At 41.5% G+C, this 24,290-nt stretch overlaps 1 protein-coding gene across 1 annotated transcript in view; it reads right to left on the minus strand.

Annotated features, from left to right (window-relative positions):
- Positions 1–282: 282 nt before the first annotated feature.
- LOC126336290 (macrophage mannose receptor 1-like) overlaps positions 283–24,290 on the minus strand; it is a 64,717-nt gene continuing 40,709 nt past the window's right edge. Inside the window, exon 7 of the mRNA XM_049999823.1 lies at positions 283–598. Coding sequence (XP_049855780.1) covers positions 432–598 — 167 coding nt within the window. The 3' untranslated portion in view covers positions 283–431. The remainder of the gene's footprint in view (positions 599–24,290) is intronic.

Here is a 24,290-nt window from a genome sequence, read left to right on the forward strand (position 1 = left end):
CAAATGGCTCTGAGCACTATGGGACTTAACATCTGAGGTCATCATTCCCCTAGAACTTAGGATTACTTTAACCTAACTAATCCAAGGACATCACACACATCCATGCCAGAGGCAGAATTCGAACCAGCGCTCGTAGCAGCGGCGCGGTTTCAGACTGAAGCGCCTAGAGCCGCTCAGCCACAACGGCCGGCTGTTGTATTAAAGAAGGCGCACATACTGAGCTGCATGGGAAAGAGTATTGTACAGATGGTGACACGGTGAATTATTTTATTACATTGCTATTTTATTTGACTGTTTTTTTCTTGCCGCAAAAAATTTGAATTTTTTCAGCATGAATTGGGTCACTTACAAGTACTTGTTCGGGGAATGCAAATTTCACGTGACTATCGACTCCGGTAGTTGGAACTGGTCACACTTGATGTAAGGTGGTGTCAAGGCGGCGGCAGCTCGCAGAGGAAGGCGAGCGGCAGGTGGCACGCCACGTCGAAGAGCGTGCCGTTGGGGTGCAGCGCCAGGCAGTCCTCGTAGCCGTAGCCGTCGCCATTGTCCGGCTGGCCCGCCTCCCACGCGTCGAATTCCATGTCCGACAGGTACCTGGCTGCGGAGAAAAAGAAACCAACGACAGTTTAATCTTTTTGTCCCTCTCCTCCATAACCTTTTCTTGTTTGCATAGTTTTCACAACCAATATCTTTAAATTTCCCCCAAGTGACATTTCTAACGTTGTGCCTCAAATGCTGTTTCTGGAGAACCTTTTATAATACCTCCCAGTTTGCTTCTATGACGACTTATCTGAGAAACACTTTGACCGCCTGGTTCCAAGTATTTATTAGGGGCGTTCATTAAGCAACACAACGGTTTTTTCTGAAAGCAGGTAGGATTCGAAGACACCACATTATTCCCATGTTTCAAGACAATCTTCGTTCCATGCCACCTTACTGGCAGGGCCTGTAACCTGGCATGATACCTCCCTACTACTCGACGTCGGAGCTAACTTCTTAATGCATCAGTTACCTTGGAGGAGGGCGGAGGAAGAATTGTGTTTAACGTTCCCTAGACAATGAGCTCATTAGAGGCACAGCAGAAGCTTCGATTAGAGATGGGGAAGGAAATCGGTCATGCCCTTTCAAATGAACCATCCTGACATTTGGCTTAAGCAATTTATGGAAATCGAAGAAAACCTAAATCAGGATGGGCTGACGCGATCCGAACCGTTGTCATCCCGAATGCGAGTGTAGTGTGCTAATCGCATCAATAATTTCCCAGCCATCCACGTGAAGTGCATCCATCCTTGGGCCAAACAGATGGAAGTCTGAAGGTGGAAGATCATCGCTGTATCTTGGATGAGGAAAACTGGTCGAATGAAGGCTTGTGAACTTCTTTCGGGTGTGCAGACTTATGTGAGCCCTTGTGTTTGTATTTTTCTGGCGGCGATGACGCTGAAGTCGTTTCTTCAGTTTCCTGCAGGTAGCACAATAAGTTCAGAGTTGATCGTTTCGCCATGAGGGAGGACATGCAACAGTTTAATCCCTTCAGAGTCCCAGAAGACCGTCGCCATGCCATTTCCGGCTGAGTGTGCGGCTTGGAACTTTTTCTTCGGTGCAGTGAACACATAGTGTATTGTGGGGCGATCACTCTGGTCCAGAAATAACTCAAAAGCCAAGATCGCTTAAATACTGTTTACTGGATGACCAGTTTCAACACACTAAAGATGCCATCATCGGATCTGAATGTAGCTTAACATTTATAAACCATTTGGATATAACGACACATGAGGCAGACCAGCTGATAAGAGAACATTGTCATATAAAATAAAAAGCAGCTGTTCTCATGGTCATTCTATTCCATATCTGACCATGAGAGTAGTTTATTTTTATTTTTTTTATCTCTGTGACAATGATTTTATATCAGCTGGTCTGCCTCATGTATCGTTATATCCGAATGGTTTATAAAAGTTAAGCTACATTCAGATCCGATGATGGCACCTTTCGTGTTTTGAAACCGGTCATCCAGTAAACAGTATTTAAGCGACCTTGGCTTTTGTATTATTTCCTTTTCTTCGGATGAGAGTTGGTCGACTACCGTTTCGTTTCTGGTTCAAGGTTATAAATACATATTTCATCGCCTCTGACGACTTTCGATACAAAATTGCAACGATCAGCGCCGTAACACGCAAGAAATTCCGCACAGATGGTCCTTCGGTGCTCCTTACGGTCTTCTGTCAGGCGGCAAGGAACCCAAAGATCATTCACCTTATAGTAGCCCATTTGGTAGACGTTTGTGTGTCAGCACTATCAACAAGAGATATCCATTTAAGTAGCGAGATGCTTGATTTTGACCCGTTGATCACATGGAACGAGAGTGTCCGCACGTCACAGCTGTGTACGTCCGACCGGCACGCAGGAGATCGGAGAAATTTGCGCGACCTTCACCCAAAGACTCACTGCCAGATCTCGTAGACATTCTGCAAACGCCTATGAATATATGCGACGCTCTGGTTTTCCGCCAAAACAAACTCAACGACACCTCGCTGCTTTTAAGTCACCTGTGTCACAGACACCATTTTGATGGCTACGTATGGCGCCGCCACCCATTCGAAATTCATGAAGCTATAGGAGCTGTAGAGGGGATATTCAAGGAAGTCCTACAACAAATTACGCATTTTTCAACCGAAATTGTATAAGAGAAAAGATGTATTGCATTACTAATTGAACGCTCCTCATAATTTTTTAAGTCTCTGCATATAAGGTTTTTCCAGTATTCACAAGTTTCCCCATAAAACGATGTTCGTGTACAACGGTAGGCAAATATTTACTTAAATGGTCGAAAATATAGACATACGCAATTGATTTGTTTGTTTGTTTGCTGGTACAAGTTCGCAGACCTGGTATATACTTAAATACCAAAAGCCAAAACAGAAAAGCACAGCCAATTGATGACTTGGAGATGGGCAGCACACTTTTGTTTCGGCTCATCTAACGGCTCCGGTATGGTGGCGCCGGTATTTCGGAGTGTACTTCGACTGCAAACTTGTTTCTGAGAACAATCAAACTATTAATTTAGTAATGCATGCATTGGTCTTTTCCACAAATCTATTATACTACCATACATATCATTTCTCAAGTCAACATCTCTTTTTTCATCGCATATTACTCTTACAGGGATGAATGAGATATCGTTAGAAAGGTTTTTTTAACAAGCTTCTGACATCGCATATCAATCTACATCTACATGATTACTCTGCAATTCACATTTAAGTGCTTGGCAGAGGGTTCATCGAACCACAATCATATTATCTCTCTACCATTCCACTCCCGAAAAGCGCGCGGGAAAAATGAACACCTAAACCTTTCTGTTCGAGCTCTGATTTCTCTTATTTTATTTTGATGATCATTCATACCTATGTAGCTGGGCTCAACAAAATAATTTCCCATTCGGAAGAGATGTTGGTGACTGAAATTTCATAAATAGATCTCGCCGCGACGAAAAACGTCTTTGCTTTAATGACTTCCATCCCAACTCGCGCATCATATATGCCACACTCTCTCCCCTATTACGTGATAATACAAAACGAGCTGCCCTTTTTTGTACCCTTTCGATGTCCTCCGTCAATCCCACGTGGTAAGAATCCCACACCGCGCAGCAATGTTCTAATAGAGGACGAACGAGTGTAGTGTAAGCTGTCTCTTAGTGGACTTGTTGCATCTTCTAAGTGTCCTGCCAATGAAACGCAACCTTTGGCTCGCCTTCCCCACAATATTATCTATGTGATCTTTCCTACTGAAGTTGTTCGTAATTTTAACACCCAGGTACCTAGTTGAACTGACAGCCTCGAGAATTGTACTATTTATCGTGTAATCGAATTCCAACGGATTTCTTTTGGAACTCATGTGGATCACTTCACACTTTTCGTTATTTAGCGTCAACTGCCACCTGCCACACCATACAGCAATCTTTTCTAAATAGCTTTGCAACTGATACTGGTCTTCGGATGACCTTACTGGACGGTAAATTACAGCATCATCTGCGGACAACCTAAGAGAACTCCTCAGATTGTCACCCAGGTCATTTACATAGATCAGGAACAGCAGACGTCCCAGGACGCTTCCGTGGGGAACACCTGATATCACTTCACTTTTACTCGATGATTTGCCGTCTATTACTACGAACTGCTGCTAAAGTTTGAAATGTATGGAAAATTTTAATATAAAAGAGCTTTTAACATCACAGGTGTTCAGTTTCCTACCTACGGAGCTAACTTATTAATCACAAAAAACAGACTTCCTTTTCGTATTTTATTATTAGATATACCACTTTTTGTTTTGAAATACTTGTAATTTGTGTACAACACTGTCACAGATAATTACCGTGACCACTGCGGTAGTCCATCATATTTGCCCTTCTTACAAGATGACTTTTCTAACGATTATACATTCTGGAACGACAAACATATCTTTCATTGTCGCGTTGATTTGTGATTTGCCTATTGCTTCTACGGCCTAAGGTACTTATATAAAGTAGGACGTGAAATTAAATTCTCTAAATACAGTAAGAAGCCGGCCGGAGTTGCCGAGTGGTTCTAGGCACTACAGTCCGGAACCGCGTGGCCGCTACGGTCGCAGATTCGAATCCTGCCTCGGGCATGGATGTGTGTGATGTCCTTAGGTTAGTTAGGTTTAAGTAGTTCTAAGTTCTAGGGAACTGATGGCCACAGCAGTTAAGTCCCATAGTGCTCGGAGCCATTTGAACCATTTTTACAGTTAGAAGTTATTGTGGCTTTAGTGATATACCAGGTAAGAAGTGAACACTAATCTCTAAACTTCGTATTTATTTACTTCTTTCATTTTACATTAAGATTTCTCATTAAAATTCTCTTCAAAAACTCGTAAATGTAAATATTACAGTTTAAAGTTACAAATTACAAGCAGTAATGCGTGGAAATTTGTATAAGAATGTATCATAAATGCATAATTATTATTTCATGTCGTTTCATTTTATTCTCGAAACTATCCTTATCCCAGTGACAACTAATCGCAAATATCTCATTATTTAAAGCAGTAAAAGTGCGAAAGTTTTCCACTGGTCCTCTGGTTTTAGTTTTAAAAGCCATCCACGTATCGTTTGGTCACTGTTTACATGTTTCGGTATTGTTTTTCACTGTAAGAGTGAGAGGAGAAAAGTTTGCTGTAAATTCGTTGTCTAAACTAAGTGAATGTGTAGGTGATTAATTTTATGTTAAATGTAACGTTTTCCAAATGAGACGAGTATGAGCTTTTGAGCGGATATTTGTTTATGCTGGATTATTATTTATTTGAGGTACTTCTAAGGTAGCTTATGGCTTTACGTCACAACAAGTATAGAACCGTACGGCCTGCTTAATGAGGGTGACGGAGTAGGCGCCGTGAAGAGTCGTCAACGAAGAATACAGTAATGGAAACCTTTTACAATGCTTTGGTAAAAATGTCGGCAAATCGATTCAATGGAAATTAAATCTCCACTCAGAACGCGTTATCTGTAGATAGCTATGACCATATGAACTAGTTGAAAGATATTTCAGAATATAAATAGGAGAATTTATAAATAATACATCAAGATAAAACCTATACCACTATATAGTCACGGTTTTGCCATTACATCAGCTGAACTCTAGAACAGAATGTCACATGAAAGTGGGAATTGATGTGATACGCGTGCTGTCTTAGGTTTAGTGTGCGCGTTGACTAACAGTGAGCATTCAGGTGTCGCACGGAATTGTAGTTTTCATTTGGTGCGCAATATTCATTCACGCTCTAGCGCTCAGTATCTATACGACTACAGAGCGGCAAGTTGTTTCACTTTTTCTGTGTCTTCCTAGTAGTATATTTATTAAATTTCTTGCGTGTTTTTCTGTTTATGAGGTTTAACCCCCTCACCCCCCGTTTTTGTAAGTGTAAACTTATTCACTTTGTAGCGCTGTAGTTGCTCACTGAACAGCCAGCTAAATAGCTCATTAACGCATCAGCGTTCGTTGGTGACCCATCAGGAGAGTAGCAGGTTGCATATCTAGGAGTCTGCCTGCTTTTATAATTTACTTATTTAGTTTTGCTAGGATGGTCTGTGTGCAGACGCAGCAGGGGCTCGTCACATTTCGCGATCACCAGTGTGTGCTTTAGACTACAGTCAGACACCTTCACGCTACTCTCTCGGGGTGTAGCGGCGGCGGAAAGTCTGGCGCATCGCATGGGAACACCTCAGCTGTCCTTTTTTTTTTTTGCCCACAGGCTCTGCTTCAGAAGCATCTCCTAGTTCACCTGGCGCTGTGAATCCACCCGTACAGCAGGTTTCGCGTGGCTCGAGGCGAAGGACAAATGTGGCGACCGGGCGCCTGACATGGCCCATTCTCCCTGACAGTGGACAGATGGCCGCTCCTACAGCTCCTCCAATGTTAGGCGCGTTGTGGAGCCCCTTAGGCAGACAGTGTTCAGGGCAGGTAAGGAACCCGTTGTGCACTCTATATGTCTGCAAGGGGGGCCTCATCTGACGTGAGACGTGGAGGCAGCATTGGCCGGGGCTATCGAGCATGCAGAGTGCAGTCATCTGCAAGTTGTGGCCCGCGTCGGCAACAACAATGCCTGTTGCATGAGTGCTGACGCCATCCTCAGTTTGTACATGCGGATGGCGGAGGTGACGAAGACTGCTGGTCTTTCACAAGGGGTGCAAGCAGAGCTCGCAATTTGCAGTATTGTTCTCAGAGATGATCAGGGACCTTTGGTTTGGAGCCGAGTGGAGGGTCTCATTCAAAGGCTAGGTCGACTCTACGACGGTCTTGGCTGCAGATTTTTAGACCTGCGGTACAGTGTGGGGATTTCCAGTATTCTCCTTGACAGGACAGCTGTGCTCTACACAAAGGAAGCAGCTACTCGGGTAGCAGATGAGTGGTAGACAGCACACGAGGATTTCTTTGGCTAGACGGTAGTTTGAGGTGCTCTGAAAAACACTAACCAATCGATATGCAACAAAAACAAGTAAAACGGCGTTAGGAAAGAAAGACACTTCCACTATCATTTTTTAATCTGTAAACTGTCCAATTATTCGAAATAAACTTCCAGATTTTACTGTTCTCCAGGTACGTTCTCACGTTATTCGTGGGAGCGAGAGCTGGCTGAAGCCAGAAATGAAAAGCTCTGACATCTTTAATGAGTTCTGGAACATATAACGGATAGATAAATTAGAGGCCATACAGAGGGAGTATTCATTACAGTTAACAAAAATATTGTCTCGAGTGACGTCGAATTTCAATAGGACAGTGAAGACATCGGGTCGTGTATAAGAGGTGTAGTGAAACAAAATTAATTGTTGGAAAGCTCTGACATCTTTAATGAGTTCTGGAACATATAACGGAAAGATAAATTAGAGGCCATACAGAGGGAGTATTCATTACAGTTAACAAAAATATTGTCTCGAGTGACGTCGAAGTTCAATAGGACAGTGAAGACATCGGGTCGTGTATAAGAGGTGTAGTGAAACAAAATTAATTGTTGGATGTATTTTTCCGGCCACCCGATTCCGCTGTGACAGTTCTATAGTCATTCAAAAAATGTCTACCTTCAACAGCGCATAAATACCCACATAATGCAATACTAGTTAGGAGTGAATTTAACTTGCAGAGTGTAGACCATGGTTTCATTGGAGGTGGTACAGACAAAGTCATGCGAAATTCTTTTGAACACGTTTTTCTGAAAACTGTGTTAAACAGGTAGTTCGGCAGTCGACACGCAATGGAAATAACTTAGGCTTTGTAGCTACAAATAGGCTGGAACTTACCGACAATGTCAGTATAGAAACGGGGACTCACTATCATGATGTTATTATCAGCAACTATTATTACAAAAGTTAATAAATCAATCAAGACTGCAAGGAGAGTGCTTCTGATAGACAGAGTAGACACTGAACTGGCATCACTTTGCTCCTGTAAGTTGGAGGTAGAGGAATTAAGGGGAAACTTTAAGCAGATTGTAAATCGTGGTCTGGGGAGCTATGTGCCTAGTAAGTGGATGAAAGATGGAAAAGACCCACCGTGATTTAATACGAAATTCGGAGCATATTGAGGAAGCAGAGGCTGTCTGTCTGTTAAAAACTCTATGCGTAAAGCATATAACAACTATCACCGTCACACCTTAGCAGAAGATCTGGCAGGGAACATGAGAAAAGGCTTCCATATAGTCTCCCGTTTATCAGTCTGGTGTGGCAGTTGATGATAGCGAAACAAAAGTCAAAGTCTTAAATTTCACTTTCCAGAAATCGTGCACACTGGAGAATCGCACTAACACACCTTCATTTGACCATCGGACAGATTCCTGTATGGACGAAAAAATAATGAACATCCTTAGAGTGGGAAACAAAATGAAAGATTTAAAAGCAAATAAATCACGAGCCGTGGATGGAACCCTAATTCGATTTTACAAAGAGTACTCACGGCACAGGCCACTTGCCTAGCCTGCATTTATCGTGAATCTCTCGCTCGGTACGAAGTCCCGAGCGGCTGGTAAAAAAGCGCAGGTGACTCCAGTATGCCAGGAGGACAAAACAACGGACTCCCAAAATTACAGACCAGTATCCCAAAATTTTTTTGCCCTTTTCTCACATTGTATATACTGTGAACAGTGGATTAAGGGCAACAGACAGACTCCATATCTATAGATTTCTGGAAAGCTTTTGGCAGGGTGCGCCAATGAATGCTGCTAACGAAAGCACGAGTATATAGAATAAGTTCTCCGATATGTGAGTCGCTTCAAGACTTCTTAAGTAATAGAACCTCGACGGCGAGTGTTCGTCAGAGACAATGGTATTATCGCGGGTGTCCCAGGGAAGCGTGATACGATAGCTGTTGTTCGCTCTATACATAAATTATTGGGCTTGCAGCGTGGACAGCAATCTGCGGTTGTTTGCTGCTGATGCCGTGGTAAACGGTAAGGTGGCGAAGTTGAGTGACTAGTAAGGTACAAAAAGATATAATTTTCAGTTGGTGTGAAGAATGGCAGTTAGCTCTAAATGTGGAAAAATGCAAGTTAGTGAGGATGAGTAGAAAGATAAAACCCGTAATGTTCGGATAAAGTATTAGTAGTGTCCTTCTTGACACAGTCAAGTCCTTTAAATATCTTGCCGTAATGTTTGCAAGGCATTATGAAATGGAACGAGCATTTGAGGACTGTGGTATGGAAGGTGACTGGTCGAGTTCGGTTTATTGGGAGAATTTTATGAAAGATTCGTTCACCTGTAAAGGGGACCGCACTTAGGACGCATTTTCGACCTATTCTCGAGTACTGCTACAGTGTTTGGGATACGTAACAGGTCGGATCGAAGGAAGATATCGAAGCAATTCAGAGGTTGACTGCTATATTTGTTACCGGTAGGTTCTATCAATACCAAGTGTTACGGAGATCCTTCGGGAACTGAAATGTGAATCCCTGGAGGGGAGGCGGCGTTCTTTTCGAGAAACACTATTGAGAAACCGTTGAATACCGGCTTTTGAAGCTGACTGCTAAACGGTTCTAGTGTCTCCAACATAGATTGCATGTAGAGACTACCAAGGTAGGATGCGCAAAGTTATGGATCATACGGAGTAATATAGATAGTCGCTTTCCCTCGGTCTGTTTTCGAGTGGAACAGGAAAAGAAATGACTAGCCGTAGTACAGGGTACCCTGCGCCACGCACCGTACGGTGGCTCGCATAGTATCGATGTAGACACAGATGTAGACCAACGCATGGCGCCTTCTTCGAGTGCTGCGAGTTTTGCGTTTATGCGTACTTGGTGTCTGGACCCCAACCAGGCAACTCTTTAGCAAAATGGAAGTTGCAGTGCACAAAATTGTGCTGACATCAGCAGTGTGCGGCGTGTGTGTAGCGTTATGAAGATACTTTGTGTACAGTGTGTATAGTGACGGGGAGTGAGAAATGAATAGACATCATAGCATTAGCCTTTTATCATTTTTAAATAAATTCTCTGAAAAGAGCATTCTAAACTAATGGTAATCCGAAGAACATAGCGCTGTCTTAAGCAGAGTGGCATTGTTTTCAGGAGGGGGTCTTCAGTCATCATCAACCCACCCCTATCCCGCTTTAGGTTTTCCGTGATTTCCCTAAATTATTACAGGCAAATGCCGGTTATGGTCCTACTACAAGACCACGAACTACCTGTCCCATCTTTGTCATTCCAGACCTGTAAGTCTATAAATGTCTGTGTAAAAGAATTACAGGGTGACTTTAAGCAAATATTCGCTAATTGAGTCAGTGTAGACAGAAAACTATTTACCCTACGGATACCCAACCGTATAGGACTGAGGTTCAGACTGTGCGCTGCAGGACATGTGTTGCTAGTAATGTTAGTATCTCTACTTGCCATTAGGCGCGTGTAATGGTATAGCAACGCGGAAGGAATTCGGACTCCAAGTACCATGTACACGCAGCATATGTTGCGTCAGCGGCACAAGCTACTGTGGTCTGCTTCGCCAACGTGTGATCCCTGCTCTACAGGACAGAGATGCTTCGGATTCAGTTGTTTAGAAGGTTGATGGAGCTCCACCTCGCATTGCGCTTGAGATCGCTTGATTACTCCGTAACACAATTGGAAAAAACCGAATCACTGGCCGATCGCTTCAGACTGCATCTCCTCTAAGATCACCAGACATGATCCCGTCTGACTTTTGGCTGTGGGGCTACCAGAAGAACAAGGTTAATCAACAGGATATTGAAACACACCTAGGTTGAAGGTGAGCATTGCGAAGGAGGTAACCAACATCCTGCCTGAAATATTTCAGTCAACAGCAGAGCAATTTTTAGCAAGGTTGGGAACCTTGAAGTAAATATCGTACGCAGTTAACAAATGGTACGTTCTCGTGTGGAAATTAAAATGTGTTTCTTTCACTAGTTTATTAGTTGTTTCTCTTAGGCATGTCCTTATAAATGTTTCCACAAAGTTTCGTTGCACTATGATCTCTTATTTTTCATGGTGGCCCTCTCCAGTAGTGAAAGTCAATTTATAACCACCCTGTACTTTATTTTTGTTGTTCTTAAATTGTAATACCAAGGCACGTTCAATATCGTTGTAATAGGTATCTACGGATAAATAGAACTACGACTTCTACTACTACTACAAGAAAATCCGGAAGCATACTACCGATGTGTTATTAGGTCTCCGTACCCTGAGTACCGTCAGTACCTTACCAAACCTTACCTTAGTTTGTTGTCAATAGCGTACATCGTCTGCAGCACGGGATGTAAATAAATATAAACTGTGACAGTGAATTTGTGAATATTACTTGTACTCAAAAGCCTTAGACGATCATGGAAGCGAAACATTTAACGGAAACTTAAGTACATAGTTTTGTCACATTACAAAATTATTGCCATAACGAATTTATTTCACATGTGGGTGAGGTAGGTGTGTTAAAAATCCATGAGCTGCCACGCATAAACCTGAGAAGCCTCGTCTGAGTTAATTAGTAATGGAGCAAAACATGCTATTGACAAGAATGGAGAAGACAATCAGAGCTGCCCTTTAGTCGTATTTCAGGACCTAATTTTGTATGACTAGACATGGAATTGCACCCTATTCCTCCTGCTGCCAGTCCTGGGTTCTAATAACTGCTTCCAAACACTCGATAATAAGAATGTGGCTTCACTAATTTTAAAAGTTTCAGCATCTCCCTCCCCTGGACTGTACCTAAATTTCTTTACTGGCGATCGCGGTTTCGTTTGTTGTACTACTCACAGGTAATACCTTATTGTGATCTTCATTTATGCATATTCAGTCTTGTTAAAAGGAAACCATCCTCATGTACTTACATACTTCACGTAATATGCACATGCTGTTAGAGTTACTGCAAATTTTGCTGATAGACGTACCAATAAATTAGCCTACTATGCCTGTTTTCATTCACTGCTTTCAAAAATGGTTCAAATGGCTCTGAGCACTATGGGACTCAACTGCTGTGGTCATTAGTCCCCTCGAACTTAGAACTACTTAAACCTAACTAACCTAAGGACATCACACACATCCATGCCCGAGGCAGGATTCGAACCTGCGACCGTAGCAGTCGCACGGTTCCGGACTGCGCGCCTAGAACCGAGAGACCACCGCGGCCGGCCACTGCTTTCATATGGTATGATATTTTGGGGTAATTCATCATTAAGAGAAAAATATTCATTGCACAAAAGCGTTTAATCAGAATAATAGCTGGAGCCCACACAAGATGACACTGCAGATAGTTATTCTAGGAACTATGGATATTCACAGTATTCACTTAAGAAATTCATTTTTAATAAACCATCCCAATTCAAAAACAGTAGCAAGCAGAAATGGTTTTCTTCTCTATCCTGGGTAAAATCTGACTTTCGTACAGAAAGGGGTGAATTAACCTATCACAAAAATCTTTGGTGATTTGCCAAATGGCATTAAAAGTCTGACAGATTGCCAACCACGGTTTTAAAACAAATTGAAAGGATATATGAATGACAACTCCTTCTACTCAATAGAGTAACTTTTAGATATGAAATAGTAACTGTGAAAAAAAAATATATATCGTGTAAAGGAAACTTATGTTAAACTGACATGTTCCACATCATTATGAAATATCGTATTCGTGATCTATGGAGCAATTATTAACGTAATATAATGTCATGAAACAAGATTGTTCGTCCTCTGTGAAAGAGCACATCAGTTAATATATTGAGTTCGATCGAATTCATGTCAAAAGTGAACCATTGTTTATAACTGAGCGTGTACCAGGTCTGCCATTCGTCATGTTTTAACATTATGCAGAACTGTTTTGACGATTATGCAGCTCTGTCAGTTACAATTTGCCGTATCGTACAGAACTGTGTTCGCTGCCTTTAGAAGCGAATCACCCACTGGACAAGTGACAGATGGTCACACGACATTGCTTAGTGTATTTATCTCTTGGTCTCCCTCTACGATTTTTACCCTCCATGCTGCCCTTCAATGCTAAATTTGTGATCCCTTGATGCCTCAAAACATGTCCTACTAACCGATCCCTTCTTCTAGTCAAGTTGTGCCACAAATTTGTCTTCTCCCCAATCCTATTCAATACCTCCTCATTAGTTACGTGATCTATCCACCTTATCTTCAGCATTCTTGTGTAGCACCACATTTCGAAAGCTTCTATTCTCTTCTTGTCCAAACTAGTTATCGTCCATGTTTCACTTCCATACATGGCTACACTCCAAATACTTTCAGAAACGACTTCCTGATACATAAATCTATATTCGATGTTAACAAATTTCTCTTCTTCAGAAACGCTTTCCTTCCCATTGCCAGTCTACATTTTATATCCTCTCTACTTCGACCATCATCAGTTATTTTACTTCCCAAATAGCAAAACTCTTTTACTACTTTAAGTGTCTCATTTCCTAATCTAATTCCCTCAGCATCACCCGATTTAATTTGACTACATTCCATTATCCTCGTTTTGGTTTTGTTGATGTTCATCTTATATCCTCCTTTCAAGACACTGTCCATTCCGTTCAACTGCTCTTCCAAGTCCTTTGCCGTCTCTGACAGAATTACAATGTCATCGGCGAACCTCAAAGTTTTTACTTCTTCTCCATGAATTTTAATACCTACTCCAAATTTTTCTTTTGTTTCGTTTACTGCTTGCTCAATATACAGAATGAATAACATCGGGGAGAGGCTACAACCCTGTCTCACTCCTTTCCCAACCACTGCTTCCCTTTCATGCTCCTCGACTCTAATAACTGCCATCTGGTATCTGTACAAATTGTAAATAGCCTTTCGCTCCCTATATTTTACCCCTGCCACTTTCAGAATTTGAAAGAGAGTATTCCAGTCAACATTGTCAAAAGCTTTATCTAAGTCTACAAATGCTAGAAACGTAGGTTTTGCTTTTCTTAATCTTTCTTCTAAGATAAGTCGTAAGGTAAGTATTGCCTCACGTGTTCCAACATTTCTACGGAATCCAAACTGATCCTCCCGGAGGTCCGCATCTACCAGTTTTTCCATTCGTCTGTAAAGAATTCGTGTTAGTATTTTGCAGCTGTGACTTATTAAACTGATAGTTCGGCAATTGTCACATCTGTCAGCACCTGCTTTCTTTGGGATTGGAATTATTATATTCTTCTTGAAGTCTGAGGATATTTCGCCTGTCTCATACATCTTGCTCACTAGATGGCAGAGTTGTGTCAGGACTGGCTCTCCCAAGGCCGTCAGTAGTTCTAATGGAATGTTGTCTACTCCGGGCGCCTTGTTTCGACTCAGGTCTTTCAGTGCTCTGTCAAACTCTTCATGCAGTATCATATCTCCCATTTGGTCTTCATCTACATCCTCTTCCATTTCCATAATATTGTCCTCAAGTACATCGGCCTTGTATAAACCTTCTATATACTCCTTCCATCTTTCTGCCTTCCCTTCTTTGCTTAGAACTGGGTTGCCATCTGAGCTCTTGATATTCATACACGTGGTTCTCTTCTCTCCAAAGGTCTCTTTAACTTTCCTGTAGGCAGTATCTATCTTACCCCTAGTGAGATAAGCTTCTACATCCCCACATTTGTCCTCTAGCCATCCCTGCTTAGCCATTTTGCACTTCCTGTCGATCTCATTTTTGAGACGTTTGTAGTCCTTTTTGCCTGCTTCATTTACTGCTCTTTTATATTTTCTCCTTTCATCAATTAAATTCAATATTTCTTCTGTTACCCAAGGATTTCTAGCAGCCCTCGTCTTTTTACCTACTTTATCCTCTGCTGCCTTCACTACTTCATCCGTCAGAGCTACCCATTCTTCTTCTACTGTGTTTCTTTCCCCCATTCCTGTCAATTGTTCCCTTATGCTCTCCTTGAAACTCTGTACAACCTCTGGTTCTTTTGGTTTATCCAGGTCCCATCTCCTTAAATTCCCACCTTTTTGCGCTTTCTTCAGTTTTAACCTACAGGTCATAACCAATAGATTGTGGTCAGTGTCCACATCTGCCCCTGGAAATGTCTTACAATTTAAAACCTGATTCGTAAATCTCTGTCTTACCATTATATAATCTATCTGATACCTTTTAGTATCTCCAGGATTCTTCCACGTATACAACCTTCGTTTATGATTCTTGAACCAAGTGTTAGCTATATTTAATATTTGAAAATGTTGATAGAAGGGTTTTAACCTTTAATATTTGAAAGGTTAAAACCCTTCTATCAACACTGAAGCCTCTACGCACGCTGATGTATTCATAACAACAGTTTCAGTTATTACAAATTAAGCTGCAAAAATTAACAAAATAATTAGATCTCTGTATGAATATCAGCGGAGATTTCCGAAGTATCACGAAAGAGGGCCATGTGCAGAAAGTTGGGAAACACAGTTTATGACTAGAAAATCATCGGTTAGCCTGCTTGACATGAACAAGTATTACTCATTTAAGGAAATGGTTTAGAGTATAATTTTGCTCCAGGAAACGTTAATTTAAAATTAATAGATGGTGAATTGATGTTTAATATTTGTGGTGAACATTGCAGCGGTTTATGTCTTTTGACTGACGCTCACCTAGTACTGACTGTATTACACAGGAGAAAGTTTCCTGACGTAGCTTGGAATACTAAATAAGTTGGCATCCCATGTATTTAAGGGCTCGGAACATTAATGTAAGGATGTAGTAGCAATCGCAAAAGCCGCAGTGAACTTCAGTGATGAAAATTTAATGCTAGAAGCCACGACCTGACAATATGAACTGCATTGGGGACAATGATACAGCAGGCCGACACTAGAGAAAAGAGGAAAACACTAAGCGCTAACTGACAGAATTTACTCTTGTGGTTTATATTAGGTGACAACTTCACGTGAGGGACACTCTACGATGTTATTATATCTAGATGCAGTAATGTATCGCTACAGGAAGATTCACTATTTGATCATTCTCGTAGGATGAAGAGGAAGCACTACACTGTGAACTTAAATGAAGGTAAGTCAGACGTTAGAAGCTTCCTTAAGATGAGTTGTAAAGTGCTAATGAAAGATATTCCCAGGTATAATCACTGCTTACGTGCTAAAATTGTATTATTCTACAAGTAATTAGGACATTATGTCATCGACCAATAGACTTTGAAATTTTTGATATGGTGTACACCGTATGTCTATCATTTTCAGACATTTTAGTTATTTATTCACAGAGTTAAATAACTCCATTACACACTTTAAAACTGTAGACATGCGGTAGTCGACATTTTTATAGTTTTAAAGACACTCAGAGATGTAATACTATGGAAATTAGTTGCAGAGCTACAGAATCGTGGTGGTTGTAATTCAAACTATCTAAGATAATCGACGTTAGTAACGCTCGATAACTGGTAGCTCTCGACAAATATCACATAGCTGAGCAGCCACAACGAAATTAGAAGTTTTTGTTACAAATACTTGGCATCTATTCCTTGCTGATTCTATATCTGCGTTGTCATCTACGAGGACGTGCTTAGAAGTAATTCATCCGACTTTTTTATGTAAAATCTAGTAAAACATTTTACATGAAAAAAATTTATTAACATACTACATCTTTATTCTTCTTGTCTACATATTTATTTCTCTGCGCCGTCACCCAGACGACGAACATATTTCTCCCAACCAGAGACCAGTTTGTTGACTTTGTTAAAGACAAAACCTCACCTTTGTTTGCACCGCTTCATCGATATCAAAGTGAAATTCTCGGGAGGGTTCGTTAAGTTCTGGAAAAGATGAAAATCGGATGGGTATTATTCGGGACTGTATGAAAGATGATCAATGATAGTGAACTCAAGGCGTCGGATATTTGCTGATGTCGTAGCGCTCGTGTGTTGTCTGGCATTGTCATGCCGAAGAAGAGGATGTTCTATGTGTGGACATTCTCTTCAAATTCGAAGCCTGATTACAGTACGCGGTTTCTCACTGACTGATATAAATCCGTTCCACACCTCCACATTACACGATACACTTAAAAGCCCCCTAGTGGCAGCGGGCTCTAAATATGTAAACAGAAGGATATATAAAGTATGTGTCGGAGGGTACTTTATGTGTGTCACCTACAACTGAGAATGGTACGCCGGAGAACTATTGTTGTTAAGCCCCTGAGTGAATAGTAGTATCTCTGATTTTACGTTCATGGCTGGTTTTTTGTTTTCATAAGTGTTCTGACTGGTTTGATACGGCCCTCCACGAATTCCTCTCCTGTGCCATCCTCTTCATATCAGAGCAGTACTTGCAACCTACGTACACAATTATTTGTAGGATGTATTCCAATCTCTGTCTTCCTCTATACATTTTACGCTCTACAGCTCGCTCTAGAACCATATAAGTTATTCTATGATGCCTAATTAGATGTCCTACAATTACGTCTCTTCTTCTTGTCAGTGTTTTCCATAAATTCCTTTCGTCTGAGCAGAACTTCCTTATTCCTTACGTTATCAGTCCATTAAGTTTCAAGGTTCCTCTGTAGCACCACATCTCAAATGCTTCGATTCTCTTCTGTTCCGACGTTCCCACAGTCCATGTTCCACAACCATACAACGTTCCCACAGTCCATGTTCCACAACCGTACAATGCAGTGCTCCAAACGCCGGCCAGTGTCACCGAGCGGTTCTAGGCGCTTCAGTCTGGAACTGCTCGACCGCTACGACCGCAGGTTCGAATCCTGCCTTCGGCATGGATGTGTGTTATGTCCTTAGGTTAGTTAGGTTTAAGTAGTTCTAAGTTCTAGGGGACTGATGACCTCGGATGTTAAGTCCCATCGTGCTCAGAGCCATTTTGAACTCACTTGAACCCTGCACAAAAAAGTTGGAACAAACATGACACACCACAGCCGAGGGCAATTTTTTTGTGTGCTCCAGACGTATATTCTCAGAATTTTCATCCTCAAAGTAAGATCTCGTTTGATGCAAGCAGACTTTTCTTGGCCAGCAATGTCCTTTTTGTCAGTGCTAGTCAGCTTTTTAATTCTTCCTTACTCTGTCCGTCGTGGGTTATTTTGTTGCCTAGGTAGCAGAATTCGTTAACTGCATCTACTTCTTGACCATCAATCCTGATGTTAAATTTCTCGTTGTTCTCATTTTTGCTTCTTCTCATTACCTTCATATTACTTTCAAATGGCTCTGAGCACTATGGGACTTAACATCTGAGGTTATCAGTACCCTAGAACGAAGAACAACTTTAATCTAACCAGCCTAAGAACATCACACACATCCATGCTCGGGGCAGGATTCGAACCTGCGACCGTAGCGGTTGCGCGGTTCTAGACTGAGGCGCCTAGAACCGCTCGGCCACACCGGCGAGCCATCTTACTTTGATTCACTATCAATTCATATTCTGTATTCGCTAGATTGTTCATTCGATTCAAAAGATCCTGTAATTCTCCTTCACTTTCATTGAAGATAATAATGTCATCAGCGATTCTATGTTTTCACCTTGAATTTTAATTCCAATCTTGAACCTATCTTTCTCTTCCAACATTGCTTCTTTGATGTATACTAGTACATTGAACACTATGGGCTAAGGCCTACATCCCTGTATTATAACCTTTTTAATCCAAGCACTTGGTTTTAGGTCTTATACTCCCTTTATTCTCTCTTGGCTCTTGTTGTATATCAACCGTCTCTCCCTATACCTTACACTATTTTCCTCAGAATTTCTAATATCTTACACCATTTGACAGTGACAGACGCTTTTCCTAGTCGATAAATCCGCTTCTTTATTTTTCTTTAGGCTTGCTTCCATTATCAGCCGCAACGTCAAAGTGCCTCTCTGGTGCTTTTACCTTTACCAGTCTGTAGCTGTTCCTCGGTACGCCTTACAATCGAGTCTCTGATTTCCGAATCTCTCTCCGAACATGATGTAATCAATTAGCAATCATCTCGTGTCTCCCGGCCTTTTCCTAGTATAGTTCCTCCTCTTGTGATTCCTGACCAGAGTAATCGCTGTTAGTAGCTGTAGTTTATTTCAGAACTCAATTAGTCTTCTTTCTGCGTCATTGATAGTACGATGCCTATATTCATCCGTTATCCTTTCCTGTACTCCTTCCTCTACAACCGTGTTCCAGGGCCCCATACTTAGATTTTCATCTCCCTTTACGTATACTGAATTACTATCCTTGTAAAGTCATAATTGCTCTATGAAGTTAAATCGCTTGGAGCACACTAGATGGAGGACATGCTGCTTGACATGTGGAAGCGTAAACTTCCGCAACCGCTATAATCTTCAGGAAATGTCTTAAGAGAATGTCGTCAAGTTGTCATTTTTATGAAGAGTTATTCTATCATCATTTCGAGATCTCTTCGAAAGTGTCTCAACACACCACTCCCTCGAAGGCTACCTGCTACGGCAGCCAGAGCCTTGGTTTGTATAACAATATGATGAAGAGTTCACATATCCTGAGAAGTTTTACTGAAGTAGTGCCTGGTGCTGAGAATTTTTACGTGTGTCAGCTTCTCTCATCGTATCTATTTACTGTGACATTAACGAAAACCCATTATTACTTACAGATTTTTCACGAAAACCAACCTCTTTCGAATGCTGTTGAATTTATGAAGGACACTCAGAGGCACAACTTTTCTCTCGAGGTTAGAGCTTGTAGCAATTAGAAGTGTTAGGGTTTTTGATTCCATCATTACCTCGAGATTTTGGAAACAGATTTTTCTCTTTACTCTGTGCCTGGAATTGTGGCCTGCGTAAGAAATTTGTGACATGTGGCCTATCATTTTTTTATTCGTTCACTGTCGATTGTCCTGCAATTTCCTCCTTACTGTCTGCGGTAGTGGTAGTAATGTGTGAACACTAATCTCTTCTAAACATTCATGGTGGTGTCTGTTCTATAGCGTGTCTCCCTACCAATTCCGCGCAACGACGCTCTGAGCGTGTTTTTTAGGGAACTGATTAGTTTGAACCTGGGACCTGTTGCTGGTAAGGAGATGCCAGACTACACATGACGTGTAGAATTCAGAAGAGTTGAGTGAGACTAGCGATGATATAACTAAATACTTAATCTCAGCGTCAGCTCCACTGCACTCCCTGTAAAAGAATCTTAATACTAATGAAATTTAGTGGAAGCGGTTCAAGGCTTTCCTATTTTTAGTTAGCTGGTAAAATAACCTCAAAAAGGAATAAGTTTACCATTGGAAATTTTATTCTACTCACAAAACATTGTTTATAAATTGCACTATTGATAAAAGGAAGTGTTTTAATACAGGATGGTAAAAACCAACTGCGTTAAACAAAAATGTGAACGAATATTCCCTGAGTGGGTTTCCAAGTTGTACAATGGATCGAAGGATGACCTATGCCATATCACATCGATAATATAGGTTTAATTTAAGTTTCACAAAAGAGCAAACTATCAAAATGGTCTACAGTGACCCTCAATTATCTTTAATTACTTATCTAACTTGTCGTAAATTACAGTGGCTAATGTGGCTTCTCAATAACTATATAACAGAAAAATCATCGCGTTTCAGATTTTTACTTCAAGTGGCAAATGTGAACACCATGAGCTTTAATTGACGATCGACACTAGTATTACGCAAAAAGGGGTTGTAGCAGATGAGACTTCTGCAGTTCTGAGTGAAGCCTTATGCGCTCAAAAATTCGGAATCGCGTGCGTTCATTACCTTGTCGGTGTTTAGGCAGCGTCAGGGCGGCAGCGGGCAGCGCAGCTCCGCTCATCTCGCCATCGGAACTAACTCCTCTCCTAACTTCTCCTTACTACAATTTACCGAAGTTGGTTTAAAAAAAACTATCTGGTTGTGTTTTCATCTGACCAATCAGGGTCTCAATGTTAACCTTAAGCTCCGCCTACAAAAATTCTGTCTATCCAATGAGAAACGTTATACTTTTCGTGGTGGGGCAATGTTTTTAAAGTTTACAATGTAACAGAGACGCGAAAAAGTCTCACGCAACTGGTGTGGTCCTTTTAGCGTTATCGTAAGATCTATACTGTTCTTCTGGAGGGCTCTATCTTTTAACATAGGCTGGAGGGTGGTCCTAATGTAACAGACACGCGAAAAAGTCTCAAGCTAAAACTTGCGGGTGGTAGTGGCCGTTTTTGTGTTATCGTAAGATCTATACTGTTTTTCTGGAGGGCTCTAGCTATTAACATGGGCTGGGATGGTGGTCCTTGACGTAACAGACATGCGAAACAATCTCACGCTAAAACGTGCGGGTTGTGTGGCCGTAGTGGTTAGCTGACGATGTGGGTGTCCAGTCCGTCCCTTATCGTAGTGCCTTCTAGCTTAGCACGGTTCTACTCTCGGCATCTATTCTCGTTTCTCCCCTCGGAACTGTGTCTGCCTCACGGTGGGAAGGTATGACATGCATTTAGGTCATTCTTGTGTTAGTTTGTGGTATTCCATTTGCTCACTCGTTACTCGTATTACTTTGGTTAATTTAATACGATTTATTCGGAGCTCTGTGACATACTGCTGGATTTGTTTATCATGACAGGGTTTTCATGGAAGGTGTTGGATTTGCCTGACACCTTACAGTCTAATAGAAATGGGCTTTAGTAAATTTCTTGTGGGCGAGTTGGTGCAGTGAACACTTGACTCTAATTCGTGAAGACTGGGGTTAAAAAGTGCCGTTAGACCATCCAGATTTTGATTTTCTGTGATTTTTCTATCTTCGTCAGATCGAATGTCGGTTCCTTACAAAGGACTCAGCCAGATTTCTTCGCGAACTTTGCCCAGTTCGAGCTTGTGCTCCGGGCGTAATGACAATAATGCCTGCGGTACGTTGAACAGCATGGTACATTTCTTTAAAATCTGATCCGGAAGTGCCGTTGTACCGTTGTAACAGCCTGATGCAAATAACTCTAAAACACATGCTCTCTTGGCGCCTGACGCTATTTTCACTAAGCACGTATCACCCGCGCGGAAAAACGGAAACCGCGGGAACCAAACGGAACAGTTCGACGATTTGGATCCATCCATCTGTAATATTATATAGCAAATAGCATTTCTATCATAGTGGAACTTTTATGCTTTTACGTAAATGACATAATACACTTGGCACGTGAACCCGAAATACTATCTGTCCATTTTGGCGCTTATAAGACATCTTACAAGAGAACAGTAGATGGAACGCATTCCCAGATGTCACAGGTAATGAAAATTCCAATTTTACAACACGAATTCTTTGAAAGAATGAATCAATACATCTATCAGTCAATCAAAATCTAACAACCATACCCACGTTGGGTATCTGCGTATGAACTGAGATGACTCAAGTTTCACAAATTATTGATCTACAGCACAGATTTGACCGTTAGAAAATTAGGGAATGCATAAGACGATTTATTTTAATTGAGCTGCCTTCTCTGTTTGGCGGGATTTCAGTAATCTTCCGAAACACGGAAGAAAAATGAAGTTTTGTAGCAATATTGGAAATATTCTGGTCCAGGTGTAGCGTCTTTGAATCATAATCAATACGTCTTCGGTCCCGGGTTCGATCCCCGGCGCTGCCTAAATTTTGATAAATAATCAGCATTGGCGGCCGAAGACTTCCGGCATAAGAAGTCAGCCTCATTCAGCCAACGGCCTTGTCAAAGAGGGTGGAGGAGCGGATAGAGGTTCAGGGCACTCTCTTGTCCTAGGGGTGGGAAATTGCCCCTAAAGGCGAAAGAATCAGCAATGATCAACGACGTGAGGATACATAAGGCAATGGAAACCACTGCATTAAAGACACGTAACGTGTATCCACAGGACATGTGGCCTGTAGTTGAAGAAGTGTCATGATGATCTCTCCATTGGCAAAAGATTCCGGAATAGTCCTCCATTCGGATCTCCGGGAGGCGACTGCCAAGGGGGAGGTTACCATGAGAAAAAGATTGAATAATTAACGAAAGGATAACGTTCTACGAGTCGGGGTGTGGAATGTCAGAAACATGACCGTGATAGGGAAACTAGAAAATCTGAAAAGAGAAATGCAAAGGCTGAATCTAGATATAGTAGGGGTCAGTGAAGTGAAGTGGGTGGAAGACCAGGATTTCTGGTCAGATGAGTATCGGGTAATGTCAACAGCAGCAGAAAATGGTATAATAGGTGTAGGATTCGTTATGAATAGGAAGGTAGGGAAGAGGGTGTGTTACTGTGAACAGTTCAGTGACCGGATTGTTTTAATCAGACTCTACAGCAGACCAACACCGACAACGATAGTTCAGGTATACATGCCGACGTCGCAAGCTGAAGATGAACAGATAGAGAAAGTGTATGAGGATATTGAAATGGTAATGCAGTATGTAAAGGGGGACGAAAATGTAATAGTCATGGGCGACTGGAATGCAGTTGTAGGGGATGGAGTAGAAGAAAAGGTTGCAGGATAATATGGGCTTGGGACAAGGAATGAAAGAGGAGAAAGACTAATTTTCTATAACAAGTTTTAGCTAGTAATAGCGAATACCCTGCTCAAGAATCACAAGAGGAGGAGGTGTACTTGGAAAAGGCTGGGAGATACGGGAAGATTTCAATTAGATTACATCATGGTCAGACAAAGATTCCGAAATCAGATATTGGATTGTAAGGCGTACCCAGGAGCAGATATAGACTCAGATCACAATATAGTAGTGATGAAGAGTAGGCTGAAGTTCAAGACATTAGTCAGGAAGAATCAATACGCTAAGAAGTGGGATACGGAAGTTGTAAGGAATGACGAGATACGTTTGAAGTTCTGTAGTGCCATAGATACAGCTATAAGGAATAGCGCAGTAGGCAGCACTGTTGAAGAGAAATGGACATCTCTAAAAAGGGCCATCACAGAAGTTGGTAGCTGAGAAGAAACCATGGGCAACAAAAGAAATACTTCAATTGATTGATGAAAGGAGGAAGTACAAACATGTTCCGGGAAAATCAGGAATACAGAAATACAAGTCGCTGAGGAATGAAATAAATAGGAAGTGCCGGGAAGCTAAGACGAAATGGCTGCAGGAAAAATGTGAAGACATTGAAAAAGATATGATTGTCGGAAGGACAGACTCACAGGAAAGCCAAAACAACCTTTGGTGACATTAAAAGCAACGGTGGTAACATTAAGAGTGCAACGGGAATTCCACTGTTAAATGCAGAGGAGAGAGCAGATAGGTGGAAAGAATACATTGAAAGCCTCTATAAGGGTGAAGATTTGTCTGATGTGATAGAAGAAGAACCAGGAGTCGATTTAGAAGAGATAGGGGATCCAGTATTAGAATCGGAATTTAAAAGAGCTTTGGAGGACTTACGGTCAAATAAGGCAGAAGGGATAGATAACATTCCATCAGAATTTCTAAAATCATTAGGGGAAGTGGCAACAAA

This window comes from Schistocerca gregaria, chromosome 2 (assembly GCF_023897955.1).
Source record: "Schistocerca gregaria isolate iqSchGreg1 chromosome 2, iqSchGreg1.2, whole genome shotgun sequence".
NCBI lineage: Eukaryota > Metazoa > Arthropoda > Insecta > Orthoptera > Acrididae > Schistocerca > Schistocerca gregaria.